This window comes from Mesoplodon mirus (assembly GCF_964341445.2).
Source record: "Mesoplodon mirus genome assembly, chromosome: 17".
Classification (NCBI taxonomy): domain Eukaryota; kingdom Metazoa; phylum Chordata; class Mammalia; order Artiodactyla; family Ziphiidae; genus Mesoplodon; species Mesoplodon mirus.
In genome coordinates this window covers 11191527-11216986 of record NC_138993.1, presented here as the reverse complement: position 1 = coordinate 11216986, position 25460 = coordinate 11191527, and the positions used below count along the sequence as shown (strand labels likewise).

The 25460-nt window shown below is 32.6% G+C and overlaps 1 protein-coding gene across 4 annotated transcripts in view; it reads right to left on the bottom strand.

The window, feature by feature from the left end:
• Positions 1–25460, bottom strand: part of NBEA (neurobeachin) — a 612123-nt gene that overhangs the window by 493291 nt on the left and 93372 nt on the right. For all 4 annotated transcript variants that reach the window (XM_082602053.1, XM_082602054.1, XM_082602055.1 and 1 more), the window contains exons 9-11: positions 20944–21141; positions 20188–20321; positions 2216–2324 (exon numbers count right to left, since the gene is read on the bottom strand). In XM_082602053.1, coding sequence (XP_082458179.1) covers positions 2216–2324; positions 20188–20321; positions 20944–21141 — 441 coding nt within the window. The remainder of the gene's footprint in view (positions 1–2215; positions 2325–20187; positions 20322–20943; positions 21142–25460) is intronic.

Sequence of the window (25460 nt, the reverse complement as noted above, 5' to 3'; positions counted from 1 at the left end):
CCACTGCGCCACCAGGGAAGCCCGATATAAGACATTTTAAGAGAAGCACAAGGACTAGAATGGGAATGGATCTAAGACTACACAGGATTCCAAAAATAAAGAATATTTTATTTTGAAAATCAGCTATTGTAACTCACTAAACTAAGAAAAAGATGTAGAAACATAATAATTATCTCAAATAATGCAGAAAAAGCATTTGATGATTAAGAGTGTGAAAAGGCAAGTCACAGAGGAAGAGATATTTGTGATACATATCCAATAAGGACTCCTATCAAGGATATATACAGAATTCCCATGAATCAATAAGAAAATGACAGACAACCCAAATGAAAAAGGGTAAATACTCTGAACAGGTATTTAGCAAAAGAGCACAACCAAAAGGAAGATAAATATATGAAAATGCTCAACTTAATTTGTCAACAGTGAAATGCAAATTAAGACATAAAGTGATCCACAGAATGGAAGACTATCTTTGCAAATCTTATATCTAATAAAGGTTTAGCATATAGACTAAAAATCTCCTACAACTCAGTAATAAAAAGAAATACCATAGTTTTTTAAAATGGTCTTTGTAATAAACATTTCTCAAAAAAGTATACAAGTAGCCAATAAGTATATGAAAAGATGCTCAGCATCATTAGACATCACAGAAATGCAAATACAAAAATGATAAAACATTTCACAGACACTAGGGATGGCTAGAATTTAAAAAAAAACAGATAATAACAGTGGTTTCCAAGGCTGTGAAAAGATTGGAAATTTCATACACTGCTGATGGGAATGTAAAATGATGGAAACCTTATTATTATTTTAATGTTCTTTTTATTTGATTTGAAGACTTTTCACAATATTTCTAATCTTAAACTGTTTTAAGTGTAAAAGAATTCTCACTTTAAAATTATGCTAATAAACCCTCAGTAAATCGATGAAAAGTATATTCAAGAGGTAGTTCCTGACAGCAATCTTGTCACAAAGATTGCTAACAGCAGTGTCACAAATTATTTCATAATATGTAATTCACGTAAAATATACTATAACATAAATCTTCTAAAAAAATTGTAATACTCTAGATATAGGAAAATAGTTTTCCATGATTAAAAATATAAACCAAATAGCCTTAATGAAAATCTTAATAATGTAACTGAAAAAATTATAGTGTAACTGAAAAAAGAATGCTGCCTATGATCGATCTACTTAATCTATCATTCCACGATCAACAATACTTCAAGAAAGAAAAGTACTTTTTCAAATAAAAGACAGAAGGATTTCAAAATGCAGATCAATCTGAGGTTAAAAAATTATTTCCAGAAGTCCTCTAAATTTTATTTCCCAAGAGAAAAATAAGTTTATTCCTCTTAGTAGAGGTCTCACCTCTATTATTTCTCAAATAGTTCAATTTACAGAGCAGCTGAATGTCATATAAATGTTAATGTTTAACTGATAAGGAGAGATTTGGGAGCACTAGTGATGGTGATAGCTATTTCTTAAGGAGAAAAATAATACTTTATTTATGAAGTACCACTTTACTTTTTGAAGGAAATCACATGATATAACCGAACTCTTGTGAGACCATAAGCAGAAACTCAGTACCCAATACCATAATAGCACAGTTGTGACTAAAGCAAAGAAGGTCATTAAAAAAACAGGGCATAAATGACACAGATAGGAAAATCAAAGCCATCCAATTTGTACTGTTTACACTGTGTATTGATCAGAAAAAAATACTACTTTAAACATTCAAATATATTAAAAGCAGGGACAAAGCAAAAACTAATGTTTCTGTTGCTATCAAATATAGAATTTTTTTTACCTTATAACTGAAAAATAAAGCAAAAGCAAAAAAGTAAATCCATTGAAACTAAAATTGATAAAATCTGTAAGAAACTTAGTTTGAATATAAATATAGCAAAGAAACAATTAGAAAAAATAATTAAGAGAAAATACTTCTAATTTGAATAAAAGTAGATAAAATAATTTTTCTTTAGTTTCTACTTTTATTCAAAATTTCTTAATTATATAGATTTCTAACACCCACTTTAGTTTAATGTCTACACATACATCTAAGTACATAATATAAAAATGTTTGTGAATTAACCAAAAACATGGCCTCTGCAGTCAATGGAAAGGGAAACTATAGAAAAAAAATATAGTTAGTGATCGTCAGTGGTCCATCTGTGAAGGCTACACAATAAAACCATCAATACATTTCACTTACCTTTTCAAGTAAGTAGCCAATGACTAAAAAGCCTTTTCCACCCAGCATCTGTTCTTGCATGGCTACTGAACTTTTAAGTAGTTCAACCAGGAATGCCAAAAGAGTAGCACTGCATGTAAAGTACAGATAATTCCATTACGTAATCATCAAATATTGATCATAAACACAGTGTTCCATTTCAGTACTTTATTATTCCGAAAGGTAACAATCATATTCAAATTTCATCTCTACTTTGCTGACTATTATGCAAGAATATTTCTCACAAGAATGAAAAAACTGGTTTTATCTCCTTAAAATTAAACATTATATAGACACATAACTATGGAGTTTTTTTGTATTCCGAGGTAAAATATCAAAGTTTATCGTTACACATATATATTCCCTGCTTGAAGTAAATCTAACATGAGAAACACACCCACAAATATTGCGCTTCTCCATAATAAAGACTTTATCACAATATTCTTTTGAAGAACATGCTATCTTAGAGAATTTAAAATACGTTCACAATATTGTTTTGGAAGAATACACCTATTTTCTAAAATAAACTTTTCATTTAGACCTGTTTTTAAAAACAACTTATATATATGTATTTAAATATCCAGAGAAATATGCAACATGTTACTTATGTCCATATATGCCCTCAGGAAAGTTTATGAGAGCAAAAAAAATAAGATGATTTATGTCATATTGAAATAAAAAGTGGCAATTAATTATACAATGTATACACAAATACATAAAAGCACGAAGATATATGCCAGACAAACATAAAGCACTTGATATGTCTGTGGAATGAAGGAAGAAACAAAAGAAAAATAAATGATTGCATTACATTAAGCTTTGATAATGTATTATTTCACAAAATTACATGAACAATTTTCAATCAGCAGCATCGATACATGATAGCATTCCTAAGAAAATATATACCCATCATTATATATGCTTACTGTAGTTTATAACAATAAATGACTCTAAGCCAGACTTTATAAGCATTAATATCCATTTACACGGCTTTATAATGTACCCCAAATTGTCTATTTACATTCACATAAATTTCTAAATATATCTTAAATGCACAAATACTCATTTCTACATGAAATTAAGAAAATTTGGTAATGAGGAAAACTTGAAAATTGTTAAGGCTCAAAAGGAATCTAAAGTTATTCTGTTTTCTAAAGTTACTCTAGCTCTTCAGGTTTCCATAGGATTGACAACACATTTATCTGATAATGCGGCTATTCTTGTTCAAATCAGAAATATTCTCATAAAAAGAACCAACAGCAAAACTAATATCATTATTATCGCTATAAAATTGATAGTTTAATGGATTACATGATATCAGCTACAAAAATATAGTATATATGTAAATAAACTACTTTCTTACAAGAAATTAAAATTCAATTACATTAACTGGCCCTGTATCTTTAAGCCACAAAAAAGAAAACAGTAAACTAGTATTGCAAATCAATGATATTCTTTTACTTTGTCCTAAAGTCAAAGATGGATATTTACAAGAAAAACACAACTACCAAAGAATCCCTTGAGATTTTTTTTAATGTTTCTGTAAAGAACAGCTATTAAAGCAATCTAATCCAATTTACATGAATTGTATCAATAGTCAAAGCCACTTCACAAATAATTGCTTAAGCACTGATATACATAATACATCTGCCTAAGTGTTTGAAAAGAATAAAGAAAACTACTGCATAGAGATTACACAATTTCCTAATCTGTTCATGGAATTCTTACCTACACCTGAGTTAGTGATTTAGGGGGAAAGATGACTAAGACTCCTAAACATCAGCACTGCCAAAAAGAAAGACTAGAAATGCCTCACTATGGTTCCTATGGTCCATGAAAAAAATGCAAAAAAGTATTTCTTACAATAAATCACCCTCCTATATAGAACCATACAAAATTACAAAGATGCCATGGATTTTCTTATTCTTTTATGTCAAAAGGACTACTCTTTCTCAAACACCTAATGAATTAACTCAGACTTCTAAACACAGTGGAATTCCATTACAAAATCAGAAATATTAATTTTATTATTCCAAAATATTAACACAAGACTACCCATATGTTAATTTCACTTCAATTTTAACTATGACAACAATTGAAAAGTCAAATGCATTCACTAACAAAAGTATTTTTAATTTATACCTAAAACCCAATGCAATAGCAATACTACATCTTTTCAAAAAATCTTTAAAATAGGTATATTTGACATGGTGGACTTAATAGTAAATAGATGGCCATCTTCGAAGAGGTACATTTTCAAACATAATTTAACAAACTTACCAGTAACTAAAATGCATCGGATTGCTTCAGGGCTCACAATTAACTTGCAAAATTCTGTGTACTGCCATACAAAATTTCTCTCCATTCTTGCCTATTTCCAACTCCCCTAGATACAAAGGCAAATATAAAGGATACTTCAGCCCATTCCTATATCTCCTACATACCACTTTCTGTCTAGACACATCAGTTCATCTGTAGAGGATCTAAATATACAGGATAAACCAAAAAGCAAGAATCTGTGTCAGCCAAAACTAGTATACACAACACAGAACATTCTTTTGAAAAGTATAGCAATACCCAGAAACAGATTTTCACAGGAATATTTTGATAGACAAAAAGTAAACTGGTTTTTATCTCATAAACTCAAATTGCTAAACTTTTCAATAGACAGTACTATAATGTATGTTCTGTAAGTAGCAATTCCACTTCAGGAATGGTTGTTAAGGGTTTTTAATTCTGTCTCCTTTTAAGGAAAATGACACTAATAAACTATAGGGTTATTTCTTCAAAATAATTACCATCTTCCGATTCTTTAATGAGCTTTAATTAAATTAGGAGAAATTTATTTCAAATATCACACTAGTAGAGGGCTATACCTTAAGAAAAATGAAGGAAATAATACAACAATACCTCTAACAACTTAGCATATTAATAATCTCTCCAGAGCTTTATGGTCCACATTATTAAAGAATTACCACAATAGTCTTGGCCCACAAATACCAGATAATATTTAACAACTATATATAAACATGACTCATTTTTGTTCCTAATGAAAAAATATGTACTACCTTTAGGAGCCATTAAAATTTATGTAAATATAGATTTTGACTTGATTTTAATATAACTTTATCCATTTCAACTTGTTCTTTATTTATTTTTTGAAAATAACTGATGTAGATAACTCATGTAATATGATCCCAAAACTTGTATTATCTTTGAGGAATTTTATTAAAGATGCAATATATCATAAAGATAGACTTAATTTATAACTGAAATTATTAATATTTAATATATAACCCAAGTTCAGTTCAAAGGCGGTTCTTAGGGTAGAGGAAACTGGCTTTTCAATTTGCTTTGTACAGAAACAAAGCACCTCAGCTAGATGGGCTGTTTAAATATATTAAGAAGAATAGAATTAATAATGTAAAAATTAAAGATTTCCCCTGAAATTCAGCAACTCATCCACTTACATAAGGGTGTTTTTAATCTCTTAAGAAACACTACAGGCAAAATAATTGTCAGAATAAATTCAGAAGTAGATTAAGTTCCAATAAGATTTAAGGTACCAGTAACGGGGGAAATTCTTTTGACTTTTTCATAAGGTTTCATCTCTTATGTAGCCTAATTTAGTATTGAGAAACATTGAAATCTTACAAAAGATGAATAAATATATAAAATATCTAATATAGTTTCTATGCTGTTTCTTTCACTACAAAACTCTTCCAAGATGAGAGTGATCATAGCAGCAATAAAACTGTAAAAGAAACCAACTCAAGTCCATACCCAAGAAAAGTTCACACTCAACACGATTAATTTCCAGTGACACAAAAAAATCCCACAATAAGTTAGAAGAGTTAAATTTCTTCGCAGTTCAAAATTAGAAAGTTCTAAACCAAGAGCTTCTAACTCCATGTACATTTAGCAGTCACTTTTAGACCATGTATTCCTGAAGATGCTATCTCAAAAGACCACTGCCTAACTGCCTACCTAGGCAATAAACCCTGACACACAAACTGTCACATTCATCAATTCAAACATCAAGTGGAGATACATGCCGAAGTAAGTAAAATACATTTATCTGCAGAGTCAAATAAGGAAAACAGTGAAATGAAGTACAGTAAAATGTGAGGACAGATGAAATACACTGGGTAGCACGTGAAATCACTAAGCCTCCCTTAGCCATGAAATCTCTCCTCAGCAACTTCTCCCTTTTCTTTCAGCCTCAAAAGGAGGCAGACAGCCTCATGACTGTCATAGCTATCTAAGAGCTTCTTTAAAGCTCTTCTTTAAAGAGCTTCTATTAAAAGTTAGGCTATCGCAGTTTTTTACCTTCCTTTGTCTGCCAACAGAGTTTAATTTTATGTTTCATCAGCTTATTTTATTTCTGACAAAATATATTATAGCAAAAAAATAGACATTTGTAAAATTGTAACTAATGTGTCAAAAGTTGTCTTATGAAAGAAACGAAATTTTAAAATGTGTACATGTAGAGGAATTCCAAACCTCTTATGACATCATTATGTGTTAGCATATAGCATTTACCAGTATTTACATAGTTTGACAACCAAATAGCCTTTTGATCATCTCTATTCATAATTCTCTATCAATAACCAATAGATATTTATTATAACGCTCCACTGTAAAAGAGATAACTCTTAAAGCCTACCCATTTTTAATTTAATTCCAGCCAACAAACAATCACAATGCTCTAAATGCTCTAAATCACAATGCTCTAAGCCCTTATGAGAGCTTTCTGGACATGTTTCTAGTGGCAGCACCACTATCGTGTATAATCCATAGATACATGAATGATTTAGAAATTTAATGATGTAACTCTCTAATACCTAAGAAGTTCAAAGCTTCAAAGGAAAAACAGAGATAGGTTATAATGACAAATAGGTGATCTTAACTATATATGCATACTCTAATGCCCTTCAAGATCAAAACATGTACAGCAGGGAGGCCAAATAGTCCCTTCTCCTGGTGTTGGGTCTACTTTCAGCCAAGCCTCAGACTATTCTATAAAAGCAGGATTAAAAATACACCTTAGAAGTGCTGAAATTACCAAAAAAATAAATAAATGAAATAAATATTAAAATAGCTAGCTACACAAAAAGATGAAATAATTATTTGATACTTAGGCTTCATATACATCCAGGAATTTTCTATCCTTTTCATAATTAATTTCATTTTAAAAATAATCATGTAGTAAAACCAACTTTTTTACTTCTTTTCTTTGTGTGTGTTTGTATGTGTATGTAATTCTGAGAATGTTAGACATATAGATTTGTATAACCCCACCACAATCAAGATAAGATGAGTTCCATCACACACAAAAAACTCATTTATCCTATCCCTTTATACCCTCGCAGTCACACTCTCTCAACAGCCAAAACAACCTTGGGTAACTACTTATCTCTTATATGGATACAGTTTTGACTTTTCAAGAATGTCATATAGATAGTCATACAGTATGTAATCTTCTTAATATGTTCTTCTTGACTGCAACATACTGTCTCTTGAGATTCATCTAAGTAGTTGCATACATCAAGAATCAATACTGTTCTTTTAATTGATGAATAGTATCCCCTTGAATAAATAGACTACCTAATGAGTATATGTGAGCTGTATCTAGTTTATAGCAATTATAAATAGGACTACTGTAAACATTCCCATAAAGGTTTCTGTGTGAACAGTTTTCATTCATTTCTCACAAATACAAATCCAGGAGTAGAAAGGCTGAATTAATATGGTAAGTATATGTTTAACTTCATAACAAACTGCCAAACTGACAGAATGGCTGTGCCATTTGCCAGTCCCACCAGTAATAGGCTCCAGTTGCTCCTCATCCTTACCAGCACTTGGCATCATGAGTATTTTTTTTTTTAATTTTGGCCTTTCTACTAACTGTGTAGTTACATCTCATAGTGTTTTAAATAAATTGGTTAATGATGTTGAACATCTTTTCATGTGCAATTTTGACATCCTTATGCCTTCTTTGGTGAAGTATCTGCTCAAGTCTTTTGCACATTTTTAAAAATTGGATTTCATGCTTTCTTACTACTAGTGTTTGAGAGTTTTAAATGTAGTCTTGATATAAGTCCTTTGTCAAATAAGTGATTTTCTATCATCTTCCTCCAATCTGTAAAATGTCTTTTCATTGTTTCTTTTTCAGAGTAAAAGGTTAAATTTAACTTTGATGAAGCCAATATCAAATTTATCAATTTTTTCCTTGTATGCATCACACTTTTAAGGTCATGTCTAAAATGCCTTTGCATAGCCTAGGTTGCAGAGATTTTCTCCTATGTTTTCTTCTGAAAGTTCTGTAGTTTTATATCTTACCTCTACAGCTGATATTTGAGTTAATTTTTAATGAGGTAGAGGTTGAGGTTCATTTTAGCATACAACTATCCTTCCTCCCTTACACAGCTTTTGCACCTTTGACAAAAATCAAACAAACAAAAGTAGGAGTACCTACTTTAATTTTGGACAGAGAAGACTTCAAAGCAAGGAAAGTATCAGAGATTAAGAACAGCATTACACAATGATAAAGGAGTCAATTTTCCAAGAAGATACCAATACCTAAAGCACATATACTTAACAACAGAACATAAAATTATGTGAAGCAAAAACTGCTACAACAGTAAGGAGATATAGATGAAATCACTATCATAGCTGGAGATTTCAACATCCCTCTCTCAGAAATGGACAGCTACAGGGGTTAGAAAATCTGTTAGGACATAGTTGAACTCAACAACACCAACAAACAGCTGGAGATAATGGGCATCTATACACTACTTCACTCAACCACATTAGAATAAATGTTCTTCTCAAGCTTGCATAGACCATTCACTAAGCTAGACAACATTCTGGGCCATAAACCACATCTAACAAATTTAAAATAGTGGAAATCACACAATATCTACTCTCAGATCACAATGGAATTAGCTAGAAATCAGTAACAGAAAGACAACCGGAAAATCCCACAATGTGAACATTAAACGGTGCACTTCTAAATAACACATGGGTCAAAGAAGAAATCTCAAGAGATATTAAAAATATTTTGAATGAAATGAAAATGAAAATACAACTTATCAAAATCTGTGGAATAAAATGAAATCAATGATTACTGGGAAATTTAGAGCACTGAATGTTGTGATATTGTGATTTATAATAAGAAATAAGCATTTGTTCTTGGTCCTCATTTTTGGCACAGAGGTCTTGCAGAGCTAGCTCCCTTGAAATTTCCTAAGGGATGGCAGTAATAAAAAGTGTCTTCTGTCATGTTAATGAAGTGGCTTTTGGAACTCATTTAAGGATGAGAGCTAGTTGCCAACACAGCCAACCATATAATTAGGGGGTTGGAACTTTCAGTCCAGCCCACCACCTACCACCCACCTACCTCCAGGGAGAGAGGGGAGAAGGGCTGGAGATTGAGTTCAATCACCAACGGTCATTGATTTAATCAGTCATGTGAATGCAATGACGCCACCATTAAAAAAAAAAACACAGGGTTGGGAGAGCTTCCCAGTCTGTGAATATATGGAGGTACTAGAAGGGTGGCATACCTGCAGAGGGAATGGAAGCTCCAAGCCCTCTCCCCATACCTTGCCCTATGAATCTCTTCTATTTGGATGTTCATCTGTATCCTTCATCATCCTTTTATAATAAACTAGTAATGCAGTAAGTAAAATGTTTCCCTAAGCTCTGTGAGCTACTCTAGCAAAGTAATTGAACCCAAGGGGGTGGCGGGAACCTCTGGTTTATATCCAGTCAGTCAGAAGTACCAGTAACAGGGCTTCCCTGGTGGCGCAGTGGTTGAGAGTCCGCCTGCCGATGCAGGGGACGCGGGTTCGTGCCCCGGTCCGGGAGGATCCCACATGCCACGGAGCGGCTGGGCCCGTGAGCCATGGCCGTTGAGCCTGTGTGTCCGGAGCCTGGGCTCCGCAACGGGAAAGGCCACAACAGTGAGAGGCCCATGGCCGTTGAGCCTGTGTGTCCGGAGCCTGGGCTCCGCAACGGGAAAGGCCACAACAGTGAGAGGCCCATGTACGGCAAAAAAAAAAAAAAAAAAAAAAAAAGGAAGTACCAGTAACGACCTGGACTTGCAACTATCACCTGCAGTCCAAGGAGGAGGTTACTGGAACCTACCATCTACAGTCAGTTGTTCAGAAGCACAGGTGAGGGCTTCCCGGTGGCGCGGTGGTTGAGAGTCTGCCTGCCGATGCAGGGGACACGGGTTCGGGCCCTGGTCTGGGGGGATCCCGCGTGCCGCGGGGCGGCTGGGCCCGTGGGCCACGGCTACTGAGCCTGTGTGTCTGGAGCCTGTGCTCCGCAGCGGGAGAGGCTGTGACAGTGAGAGGCCCGCGCACCGCGATGAAGAGTGGCCCCCGCTTGCCACAACTAGAGAAAGCCCTCACACAGAAACGAAGACCCAACACAGCAATAAATAAATTAATTAATTAAAAAAAAAAAAAAAAAAAAAAAAAAAAAAAAAAAGAAGCACAGGTGATAACCTGGACTTACAACTGGCATCTAAAGTGAAGAGGGCCAGTCTTGTGAGATTGAGCCCTTAACCTGTGGGATCTGATGCTACGTCAGATTTGAGTGTCAGAATTGAGTTAAATGATAGGATACCCAGCTGGTGTCACAGAGAATCTTTGGTGGTATGGGGGGAAAGCCATGCCTCCACATATTGGAATTGGATGCTCAGACCTCTATAATGAAAAAAAAAAAAAAAAAAAAATATATATATATATATATATATATATATATAAAATCTAATAGTCATTCATCTAAATTTTCACCTTAGGAAACTAGAAAAAGAAGAGTAAATGCCATCTAAAGTAAGCAGCAAAAAGAAATAATAAGAACCAGAGTATAAATCAAAGAAACGGAAAACAGGAAATCAATAGAAAAAGTCAATGAAAACAAAAGCTGGCTCTTTAAAAAGATTAATAAAATTGATAAGCCTCTAGGCCAGACTAACAAAGAAAAAAAAGGAGAAGATGGAAATACTAATATTAGAATTGAAAGAAGAGACATAACTACATATCCCATGGAAATTAAAAGAATAATAAAGGACACTGTGAGCAATTCTATGCCCACAGATTTGGAAATCTAGGTGAAAAGAAACAGTCCTTGAAAGACATCGCCTGCCAAAAGTCACACAAGAAGAAATAGACATTTTGAATATACCTACATCTATTAAAGAAATTGAATCAATAATTAATAAGCAGAAATCACCAGGCCCAGATGGGTTCACTGGTGAATTCTACCAAACATTTACGGAAGAAATTATACCAATTCCCTACATCTCTTTCAGAGGACAGAAGCAGAGGAACTACTTTCCTAATTCATTCTATGAAGACAGCATCACTCATACCAAAACTAGACAAAGACATAGTAAGTAAAGAAGACTACAGACCAATATCTCCCATGAACAGACATGCGAAAATCCTCAACAAAACATGGGCAAATTGAATCCAAACAAGACAAAAAGAATTATACTCCACAACCAAATGGGATTTATCCGAAGTATGCAAGGCTGGCTCAAGATAGCAATAGGCTAAAAAAGAAAAATCACTTTCACATCTACAGATGAAGAAAAAGCATTTGACACAATCCGACAGCCACTCATGATAAAAAACTCTTGGGAAACTAGGAACAAACGGGAACTTTCTCAACTTGATAAAGACTATATAAAAAACCTACAGCTAACGTCATACTTAATGATGAAAAACTCAAAGTTTTCTCACTAAGATCAGATACAAAGCAAGGATGTCCCCTCTCACCACTCCTTTTCAACATGACACTGAAAGTCCTTGGTAGTGTGATAAAATACATACAGATTGGGAAAGAAGACATAAAACTGTCTTTGGTTACAAACAGCATGACTGTCTATGTAGAAAATCTGAAATAACTGACAAGAAACTAATAATCTATTAGTTCATTCACTGCTGCTGGGAATGAAAATGGTACAGCCACTTTGGAAGACAGTTTGGGGGTTTCTTACAGAACTCAACATACTTTTACCATATAATCCAGCCAGCAATCATGCTACTCTGTATCTACCCAAAGGAGTTGAAAACTTATATCCACACAAAAACATGCACACAGGTATTTATAGAAGCTTTATTCTTAATTGCCAAAACTTGGAAGCAACCAAGATGTCCTTCAGTAGGTGAATGGAAAAATAAACTGGTACATTTAGATATTAGAATATATATTATTCAGCGCTAAAAAGAAATGAGCTATCAAGCCATGAAAAGACATGGAGGCACTTTAATTGCGTATTACTGAGTGAAAGGAGACAATCTGAAACAGCTGCATTCTGTATGATTTCAGCTATATGACATTCTTGAAAAGGCAAAATTATGGAGACAATAAAAAGATCAGTGGTTGCCTGGGGGCAGTGTGAAAGGGTAGAACACAAAATATATTTAGGGATGTGAACATATTTTTTATGATATTATAATGATGGATATATGGCATTATACTTTTGTCCAAACTTATAAAAAGTATGATATGAAGAGTGAACTCTTAACTATGGACTTTAAGTGATTATGATCTACTGATTTATGTTCATCCTTGTTTAAAAAATATATGATTCTGGTGAGTGATGTTGATAATAGGGGAGGATATGTATGTGTGAAGAGGGGGAGTATATGAAAAATCTATTTATTCCTTTCCATTTTATTGCAAACCTAAAACTGCTCTAAAAAATAAAGTCTTCAACAAAAATAAAAATTAATTAAAAAATTTAAAAATAAAAAGAATGTCAAAAGTGATAGAAAATGTGCAGAAGAGAAAGTTATGAGTTTTTATTTGGAGAAGGTTGAGTTTGAGTTTGGGTATATGAGCCTAAATAGAAGGCTGCGACAGAAAATGCTCTGGGTGTTGTCCAGCTAGGTAGTAAGACCATAAACCCAGAAACAAAATAAAATAAATAAAGGCCAGTAAAATTATAATACTAGGGACTTCCCTGCCAGTCCAGTAGTTAAGACTTCCCCTTCCAATGCAGGGGTGTGGGTTCGATCCCTGGTTGGGGAGCTAAGATCCCACATGCCTCATGGCCAAAAAACCAAAACATAAAACAGAAGCAATATTGTACCAAATTCAATAAAGACTTTTTAAATGGTCCACATCAAAAAAAAAAAAACTTTCAAAAAATTACCATACTAAATTAACTAGAATTTCCTGATGATGCCTTATTAATTCTTTTATTGAAGATTCCACTCACTGCATTCAGGGAAGAGAAAGGGAAGAGAGCATAAACACTTGGGGGATTTATACCCAATTCCCATCAGAAATATTCTGAGCTTCTGAGGATGAACTGTGAATATTCGGGCATATGGCAATGTTCCTCATAAATGCAAATAATACTTATTTCAGATTTAGACTGTATGAATATCATAAAAACAAAATAAATGAAGCAATTTACCTTATTATTTTCAAAAGCAACGTAAAGACATAGAAGAGTTAAAGAAATAAATGCTATTCCATGCATAAAATAACAACACCTTCAGTTACAAAGTATCATTAAAATATTTAAGGACAGAGAATGTTGATATGCAAACTAGAGGAAAATTAAGGCAACAAATTCAGTAAAGATGTGTCCATGGTTGCCCAAATTCCTGCAACTAATAATTTGTAGTTACCCTTTTGCCAAAACAATGCCTTGTTTGTTTGTTTGTTTTTGGTCAAAGATAAAGCAGAAGCCTTCCTTTATGGCAGGGAAAATGCACAGAGCAAAATTATGTGTTGAAAATTGAAACAGCACAAACTAATATAGCATTAAAAACAGATTTCACTAAATTTAAAGGAAACTTTTTATGGAGGAATTTTTGTAGAAAAGCAATCACTTATTATGAAAAACACTTTAAAATGGACTATAAAAAATAGCTTATTTGGAAAGTCAATGAATCAGAAGTCATAAGTTTACAAGAAACAAAATGTCCTTTTTTGTTGACAGCTAACAAACTCATTAAATTGTCAGATGTACCATAAACTTTATTATCAGATATCTTCTGTAAAGGATCCATGGAGTAAAAAGAACTTGGCTGACAAAGAAGAGAAAGCTATTTGAACACTATACTATAATTTCCCTATGTTTCAGGCAGAATACTGTATTTTAATTTTTATTTATGGATTTATTTGCACAGTGAATTCAATATACATTGCATTTTACTCTAGTTAAACCTCACTAAAAAAATTATTATTTGGTTTTCCTCCTTTAATAGAAGTAGTGGTATACATATGTCAAATATACTTTCTGTGTCTGTTTCATGTCAAAGAATACTTTCATTACTAATTTTGTAAACTTAAAAAAAAGGGCAAAATAGCAAATATGCATGTAAAGAAGTGACAGATGTACATTTTCCCGAAAAACATAAAGAAAATAAGGAGAACATGATTCTACAGATATGTATTTTTAAATGTTTAAATACTTCTGGAAACCAAACTAATAATAATTATATTCTACATATACAAACAACAACCTCCACAAGGGAGACAATCATTACAAACAAGTACTAATTTCACTTCTTCAGCCTACAAAAAGCAGTCACATTTCATTTTTTATGTCAGTTCGGTGAAAATATGTAGAAATTTTTGACATTAGCTGTATAATAGTCACTTTTCCCTGAACTAAAAATCAGAAAACACAGACAAAGGATTTTTATGTCACTTTGAAGTGTAAGGGGAAATTTGGGCTGTTAGACACTGAAATGCTGGAATTTCCAGGTAATTGTGTTGGTTTACAAATGACAGTGGTGCTAATCAGGACTTTATAATGAAAATTTAATTATTAAAAAGGCTATAAAATTCAAGATAGTTACTGGAATAACTTTGGCTAGAAAGATAGCTTTTAGGAAGAAATCTGGATTTAAGCCCACAAAACTAATTAATGAGTCATAATATTAACATTACAAGAGGATTCTTAATTATAGGATCATTGACATAAATGCTTTATGGGATTTTCTAAATTTTTTATAGCTTACATTCCATCAAGCAGTCTATCAAACAGCCTGTATTATAACTAGAAACAAAAAGAATACTTTCCTGAGAAACATATTTATGCAATTACAAGAATTAATTTAAATGATCACTTGTGGTTGACTTTTAATTTATCAAATTTATCAGAGTTAAAACAGCATTAAAAACACATTTTAATAATACAAAATTGCATCATATCAATGGACAATCTAATATTTACTGAGGAAATAAAGAAAACTCATTAAGTGCCTACTATGTACCAGACACTCGCTGTGATGCACAGTTTATATATTCTATCTTATTTTAATTCATACTACTATCAGATAAAGTTGGCATTACAGTATTAAAATCATTCCATAGCTTGCAAAGGTGATTCTCAGAGTTAATCATGGTAGTTCAGAGTGAGAGCTCTGGAATCAGGCTCTCAGAATTAGAATTCTGGTCCTAATCTACCACTTAAATCTCTGTGACCTTCAACAAGGTACTCAGTTTTTATCTCTCTCACCAGCAGAACAGGATAAAATGAGGTAATAGGATTACAAACAGCTACTGGCACACAGTAAGTACTCAGTAAATGCCTTGTGCTACTACTACATACACTCAGATAGCCCCATCACCTAAGAACAGAGAGTACATAATAGGACACTAGGTTGAGCCTCAGTCTGACACCAAAAGAAGGCTTGAGAACTACTCTCAGTGTATTTTTAATCCTTTGATATATAAAAACCTATTTATACCTTGTGCCAGAAAACATATTTTTTTCAAAGCACATTCTTCCTAAGTCAAACAAATGAGGAAGATTTGTTTTGTTTTCTATGATCTATAGAATTTAGAAACACACACTCAAACAAAAGGGGTTTTGGGGCCAAGTCAGAGAAAGACAGGACATTTACAGTCAATGTATATTATCATCCAAATCAAAGGAAAATGAAATTTCTAATTCAATGAGTCATTCCTAAACACAAAATGCAAAAGCTATGACTATTTCAAGATTGGAGTTATACTTCTTGAAATCATTTATTAAGCATTTGTTCATATTTATACATTAAATAAATATTTACTAAATGTCTAGTGAAAGGTAATTTGTTTAATTATTGCTCTCAATGATCGCTGGACAGAATGGGATCGATCGACCAGTCCAATATAAAATAGTTTTAATCCCTGAGGAATGACAAAACTTCCAAACAGCTTTCATCACTTGGCAGAATTAGTCAAGATGATCATGGTGCTTGAGAATCATTATGAATAGTCTGAAATCACTATAACAACTACATATTGGCATTATTTACTTATTCAAAACAAAATTACATTAAAAATACTGTATGTGTTGCCACAAGCTATTTAACTCAGTTCAATAACATTTATTCCTTTTGTGGTTCATTTTTTGTTCGTTTGTTTCACAAAGGCTAAACTACATGTTAAAAGAAAAAGCAATAAAAAGTGTTATTCCTGGAGATTTAAATACTAATGGGGTAGCTACAAAATCCAGCTAAAGAAAAATCATCTTAAACCCTTGAAAGCTTTTTTTTTTAACTTGGTACTGACTTCAAAAGTTGAGTTAACACATTCCTCAGTTTTAAACCACTATATCTAGAAAATAGATAGATGGTTCACAATCAGTTTTCATCACTACAACTGAAATTCAAAATATAAGTCCTACTTCATAACTTAAATAAGTAATTCTCCATTATAAATAACATTATTGGTAGAACATTTCAAATATAAAGTAACACGGCCCCTATTATAACAATCAGTCTCTATGATTGATGATATATATTTTAAAATATAAAACTGTAGTATTAGAGTTAATCTAGATTACCTAACCCATTGTCATCATAATAACAAAACCAGCATGTATGTCAATCTACATTTTATTGCATTTAATTTAAAAAATCCAGTGAGCTATTATTATTCTATATATATATATGTAATATTCTATATTATTCTATTATAATGGTAGAAACTGAAACACAAAATAGTTAATAACACTCAAAGTTGTGCAAATAATAAATAGTAAACAAGGGATTTGAAGCCAAGTCTGTCTGACTTGAAAGTCCACACATATAACAACTATAACATGTAGCTTTCAAGATAAAACAAAGCCACAAAATTCCTCCTGCACAAATAAAGCCTATTTTTAAAGGCTCCAGAAGATAAGATTATTCCTTCAATAAATTATTTTAATATTATGCCCCCTATATACAGTAAAACTCATCAATGATTAGAACAACAATAAAGTAGTGCCAACAGAGGTGAGGCTTATATGACCAATAAAAAGTTTCATAAACAGGGACTACTGAGTGGAGGGAAGTGTATGGAAACTAAGACGCTTTAGCTTGAAACACAAAGAATTAGCTTATTTTAGAGTTCAGCTCAATTTCTGCCAAAAGTAATCAAGAATTAGATAATATTGCAATTTGGGGCATGTATTTATTTTATTTATTTTTTTTTTTTTTTGCGGTATGCGGGCCTCTCACTGTTGTGGCCTCCCCCGTTGCGGAGCACAGGCTCCGGATGCGCAGGCCCAGCGGCCATGGCTCACGGGCCCAGCCGCTCCGCGGCATATGGGATCCTCCCAGACCGGGGCACGAACCCGTATCCCCTGCATCGGCAGGCGGACTCTCAACCACTGCGCCACCAGGGAGGCCCTGGGGCATGTATTTATTATACAAAAAGATTTTCCAGAAAAGGTACATAAAATTTTGTCCAAGATTTTTAAAGTTCAAATATTCTCATCCATCTAGAAGAGTTTAAAACTAACTAAAAATAAGATAACATATCCTATTTTAAGTTCTCATTCATGTATATGAATTTAAGATATAGCCAGAAAATAAGAAATTCTATCAACCATTGCCCTAAAGCTAAGAATTTGTGTTCTTCAAGTAGAGGGGGACGTCCCGTTTAAAAATCTGCCTTTAACATTTTAAAAACTGAGACAGTATCACCACCAAAATGGTGGCCCTCAAAACTAAATATAACAAGAGACTGAATGACTGATACACACAATTGTCCACTGAAGAGCCAACCTCAGACATCAAGGGCTTTGAAACAATTAATGAAAAAGTATTAGATAAGAATTCAAAGAAGCACATAAGTGAATCACAGGGTAGGGTTGAAATTGGGTATGTATTATTACTGAAAAGGAAAGTGGTACACTTCTTATTATATGTTTTCTATTGGCCATAAACTAAGAACACATATATCACTGAAAAAGTTAGTTATTACATGGAAAAATTAACATGAATGATACAAAAGAACTAAAAACAAACAAATCAAAATCAAAATCAGAAAGCTGATCCCTTCCACTGCCTTTTATCTCCATGATGAAATAAATACAATTTAAATATCAAAATATAATATAAACAGTAAAATGAGTTTTAAAGACAGGCAATGAAAAATAACCATGTGCCTTGGATGAATGGACCAGATAACAAGGTAAACATGGTTTTATCACTAAGATTTTATAATAACGACTCATGATGATATAAATTATTATAATCATTTTAGTTATGGCATCTCAAACTGCATAATCTTTCTAATTTTTCTACACAAAGCAAAACATTATACTTCAGGTTAAAATAATTATGGACTTAATTCATATGAAATATTTAAATTACACATGGAGTTTTCTAATTGCTACTTCATCTCTAACTTCTTTTCACAGCACTTACTAGGTTTAAAATTACTGATCATAATGTGTACTAGTTCACTTAGATGACAAAGAGCAAAACATTTTGAATTTAAATTAGGACTGGAATTTAAATGTTTCACTTTTCCACTAAGCTGATCTGCCTCCCAATAAAAGTATTTAAGACCTTATAACAAAGTAATATCTCAGCAGGACGTGGCCTCAAGATTCCTTTTCACTTCAAAACTCCAACCTCTACATTATCTTGATATAAAAGAAGCATGACCCATGGACGGCAGCTGACTATTGTAAAGGTACAGGTCACATTTATATTTATACTTTACATAAAGATGGTCCCAACACAGGGATAATATTATTAGCAACACTAAGACAGAATTTTGTTAATAGTTAATTTAAATAATTAATAGGAGAAAATCATAGGTTACACTTCAATGGACTTTAAATTTTTCCCATCTTAGCTTCATTCACTAGTTTTTCTACAAATTCAAAATTGGATGATCGATAAAGAATCTCATGTATATGTGTACATACTAACGAAGCATTCCTATATTACTATTTAATAAACTAGATTAATGTTTACCTATATAACTTTCCCTTTAAATTCTCCAAACATAGCAATGTACACAAATAGCCATTAAAATTCAGATTTAACTTATGACATATATGATTCTAAGATTAAATCAGAGTTTGATACATGAGGTATTTTTTAATTTTAAAAAAGAGAAGCTATAAAATTTGCACATGAAATCAATCTAATTAGAAGGTCCTGAATACATAAAACATGGATATGCCACTGGTTAGATTTAGGTTCTCAAACATGATCTATATATAAAAAAAGCTAATATCACTTAATATTGTGCTAGTCTTATGACACTAGCATTATACAATAATACCAATATTTAAGATATAAATTATGTGTTATTAAATACTATTCTTGAGAATAAACTTTACCCTAGTAATTTTATTTAATCTGACAGGATTTCACGGACAATCCAAACAATGGGCATTTGCAAAGGGTAAGGTCAGGACTAACACTTTTCCTCAACTTCATATTATAATCACTATGCTACACCTAGTAAGAATTCTTCATTTATTATCAAAGAAGTCACTCCTTTGTGGTTATAAAAATCTAAGTGTCAGGCTTTTTTACATTGTGTAAATATATATCTGCCTTAATCCTAAAGAAACTTTTATTAGCACCTCAAGAATAAAAACCAGTATTATAATACATTTACACAGCACCAAGTGCACCATGCATAATCTAAGCGAGGAAAAAATGGCATAACTTATATATTCAAAGAAAACTTACCAGACAGTTGTTTCCACTTGACTGTCATTGAGCTGCCGGTTGTCCAGTTGTGCAAAAAGTGGGAAAAGCACTTGAATCCCTCCAATAGAATGAATTGCACTATGAATTGAATGTGTAACTATAGCTTTTACATCCTATGTTCAAAAACAAAAATGTTTATTACATTTTCTGAAGCATAATGTTATCACTATTTGCTTGTTCCAAACAACTTTGTAAGAAGATTAAATAAAATAGATATTTTTAAATCTATTTTTAAAATTTAAAAATCAAAATTATATAATTTCGATACACATGTAAAATAAAAGTTTGCAATATCTTTGCTAATCACTTAAATTTGAAATCTTAAGTTGAGATATTTTTACAAAGAAAATATGAAGTTCTAAATCAAAATATATTTTAGAATAAGAGACTCATGGATGTAAAGACACTCAGGCAATTTTAATGTTAGGGAGTTATACATTCTTAAAGGAAAGTATTTTTTAATACCTGCAATTATCTATTTAGCTAATTCACTGATTTTACTTCAAAGGATATAGAACATATAACAGAAAAAAAAGATTTTCTACTAAGGAGACAAGTCCAAGGTAAAATATATTACCAAAAAAAAGCAGAAGGCGAAAACATCATTCAAAGAACTACAAAACCAAAAAAGAAAAACAAAGAGCAACTGGAGATTTCTAGATGAGCAATGTTTAATATGTAAAATAAAGACACAGTGCTGATGAGAACATGAAGACTAAGCTACTAATCACCCACCTGGAGCATTAGAGCATGTGGGGAATGCACAAAAATTGATGCATTTTCCTTTGGTGATGATTCCAGGCACAGCTGAGCATCCGTGGCCTTAGCGTTATATGTAAATGCGATACTACTTGCAAGTTTCCCATCATACAGAACCTGTTTATGATGTTCTGCCAAATGAATATCACTCTCAGATTTAAACTTGAAGGTGCTCTGAAAAAACAAAACTAAATTAAACACTCTTTAAATGCAACATAATAAAACTCTCAAGTTTTAAAGAAGAGAAACATTTTAAACATTTAAAGAAGAGAAACATAATAAACAATTTGTTGTGACCCTTCCATGTGTCATGCACCAGTCAGTGGTATTATATTATTTTGTTATTCTCACTTCAGTTCTATGAGTTAAGTTTTATTATGCTAATAAACATGCTCAGATCTTCATATTCTCATTTTATTAAGTATTTCTGTGTGTGTGTGGAATGTTTTTATCTTATTTTATTTTTTTTATAACATCTTTATTGGAGTATAATTGCTTTACAGTGGTGTTAGCTTCTGCTATATAACAAAGTGAATCAGCTATACATATACATATATCCCCATACCTTCTCCCTCTTGCGTCTCCCTCCCACCCTTCCTCCCTATTCCACCGCTCTAGGTGGTCACAAAGCACAAGCTGATCTTTATTAAGTTTTTGATTATTTATAAAATAATTTGATTAGAATATTTTAAAGCCAGATGATATTAAATGTAAATAGGATTTTACTTTAATAATTCATAACATAAATTTAATTTTGCTTGTTAACAGTTTCAAAAGTATTTATAGAAGGAAGTAATGGCTGGCACATGAATTACTAATACAGAAATGGCTATAATGGTTATCATTTGAGACTAAAAAAAAATGTTTATTCACAAAAATATGTCTTTACTATAAAAAGTTTATCAAGATAGTGAATATCAATTCTACTCCACAAAAAAATCACGGTGGCCATGTTAAACCCCTAAAGAATAGATGACAATTACAATAGGAAATTGAAACAAAAATTTCTTTTAAAAAATATTTTAGGGCTTCCCTGGTGGCGCAGTGGTTGAGAGTCGGCCTGCCGATGCAGGGGACACGGGTTCGTGCCCCGGTCTGGGGAGATCCCACATGCCGCGGAGCGGCTGGGCCCATGAGCCATGGCCGCTGAGTCTGCGCGTCCGGAGCCTGTGCTCCGCAACGGGAGAGGCCACAACAGTGAGAGGCCCGCGTACCACAAAAAAAAAAAAAAAAAAAAAAAAAAAAAAAAAAATTTTAATGAAATTATGAGTTAACTATATTAGGTAATAATACTGCAATATAAAATCCATCTGACTGCCTTCATCACTGGTTGCCTTAGTACTGTAAAATAAATATTTTAATATGTATTTCAGTAAAATCATAAATGCTCAAAATGTTTAAAATTTGGGTTTTTTTGGATGCTAATTTTTAAAAATTTTTACTGGAGTATACTTGATTTAAAATGTTGTGTTAGTTTATGCTGTACAGCAAAGTGAATCAGTTATACATATACCTACATCTGCTCTTTTGTAGATTCTTTTCCCATACAGGTCATCGCAGTAAGTCCCCTACATATGAACCTTCAAGTTGTGAGCTTTCAAAGATGTGAACTGTGTTCACATGTCCAATCACGTAAGTTAATTCACATGTCTGGCGTACATTGTCACGTGGGTGCATCCTCTACAAGTGGTTGTGCTTTTGTGTACTTTACTGTACAGTACCATATAGAGTACAGTAGTACAGTATCTTTATTTCAAGCCCAGGATGTCCGGAAGCAAACATCTCCTATTGTTGACGATCCTTCAGCTCTACCATCTCCCTCCTCCAGTCAGTAACTCTTCTTGCCTGATCACTCGATGCCAGCCCCTGTATGTCTGCTGTTGTACTGTACTACTATACTTTTCAAGGTATTGTACTGTAAGATTAAAAATGTTTTCTTTATTTTTTGTGTTTGTTTTTTTATGTATTATTTGTGTGAAAAGTATTATAAACCTATTCCAGTACAGTATTATATAACCGACTGTGTAAGCTGGGTAACTAGGCTAACTTTGTTGGACTTATGAACAAATCAGACTTACAAAAGAGCTCTCAGAACGGAACTCATTCGTATGTATGGGACTTACTACAGAGTAATGAGAAGAGTTCCCTGAGCTATACTACTGTAGGTCCTTATTAGTTCTCTATTTTATATATAGTAGTGTGTATATGTCAATCCCAACATTTGTTTCTAACTGAATCTTTTAAAAGTAAGATTTCACAAATACGTTAGAATTTTGACTTATTTTGTGAGCCAATGATCAAAAGCACAATTAATTATTTTAGAGGAGTAAAACAAATGAGTTAATTTATAGAAATAAAATTATTTAGCTGAGGGAATTTGGGGGAAGAGTATACAGAACATCGAGACACAGGGGAAGCTGACCAAATAATGAAAGACTACAGGAGGTGGATAACCCAAAAGCAAATTGTAGTACAATCAAGTAGAGAAGTGATGCCTCCTTATGTTGATGATATTTTACTAAGAAAAGCAATGTGTAAATGATGGGAATAGCAACTGGAAAAAGAGCAACGTATGTTCTAGCTTAGTAGAGCTACCTTAAACTAAGGATTTTTTTTTAATTTGACATCAAAAGCAAAGGCAACAAAAGCAAAAATTAACAAGTGGGACTATATCAAACTACAAAGCTTCTGCACAGCAACAAAGGAAACCATCAACAAAATGAAAAGGAAACCTACCAACTAGGAGAGAATATTTGCAAATCATGTATCTAATAAGGGGTTAATATATAAAATATAAAAAGAACTCATACAACTCAACAACAAAGAAACAATTCATTTAAGAAATGTGCAGAAGATGTGAACAGACATTTTTCTGAAAAAGACATAAGACACAGATGGCCCAAAAGTACATGAAAAGGTGCTCAACATCACTAACCATCAGAGAAATGCGAATCAAAACCACAGTGACGTATCACCCCACTCCTGTTAGAATGGGTATCATCAGAAAAACAAGAGATGACAAATGTTCGTGAGGATGTACAGAAATGCAGAGAATGGCAAGGATGTCCACAGATAAATGAATGAACAAAGAAAAAGTGGTATATATGTACATTGAAATGTTATTCAGCCATTAAAAAAAAGAATGACATCTTGCCATTTACAACAACATGCATGGACCTTAAGGGCATTATGCAAAGTGAAATAAGTCAGACAGAAAAAGACAAATATCATATGATCCCACTTGTGTGTGGAACCTAAAAAAAGTAATAATAAAACAATGAACTCATAGATACAGAGAACAGATAGGTGGTTGCCAGAGACAAGGAGGAGGGGGGTGGCAAAATGGATGAAGGGGGTCAAAAGGTACCAACTTCCAGTTATAAAATGAGTAAATCATGGGAATGTAATACAGAGCATGGTGATTATAGTTAACAATACAGTATGATATATTTGAAAGTTGCTAAAAGAATAGATTTTAAAAGATCTCATTACAAGAAAAAAATTTTGTAACTATGTATGGTGATGAATGTTAACTAGACTTATTGTGGTGATCATGTTGCAATATATTCAAATATCCAGTCATCATGTCGTACACCTGAGAGTAATATAATGTTACATATCAATTATATCTTAATTTTTAAAAGTCAAAAAAGTAAAAAGAAAAAAGGAAGTTCTGTAGAGAAATTTATATAGCAAACTAAAGATGAGATCATGAGTAGGAGAATTAAGATTACACAAAAAGGTTTGAACTGGGTGTGCATACTTCAGATATCTTGATTATCATCCATTAACTGTTGCTTTTCCAACTGTTTTGTTGTAGCTAGGGTCAGTGGGAAATATCTAATGGCTTCACCAGAAATATTGTTCATTATGAAGCATAAGTCAATATAAGGTAGGTCTATCCTAACACTATCCCCAAGTATCTTATAAAACATTTTACTCATGAAGCATGTATCCAACGATCAGATTATTCTGATGCTACAGTTTTTGGTTTTTTTGTTTTGCTTTGTTTATTTTAGCACCGCTTCCTAGAGGAGATTTTGCTTCCTAATTACAGACTTTGCTTATTGGTAATTTTTAAAAATAAAATATGGGCATTTCTGACAAATTTATACAAAAATTATTTTTCAATTAGTAAATCAAATATAAATAGCCCCATTAGATGATTTTATGCTGGTGTAATAAGAATCCTTTAAATATGGTATTGCTAATAGGTTGATTCTTTTCAGCTGCAACAGATATTCATTCTTCGAACATGAATTCATATTAATAATGTTTACTCACAAATTTTTGCCCCAACAGTGAAATGCATGAAATAGTGAATCTAAACAACATGCTACAGTGTTCACTAATAATGAAGCATTTTAAATTTAAAAATGTATCCTAAAATATAAGCGACACCAGCAAAAACATGGCAAATTAGATTACTTGCTTGCTTAAAATATGCTAAGATTACAGTCTTCCATATTAATTTAAAACATAAAATGTAATGT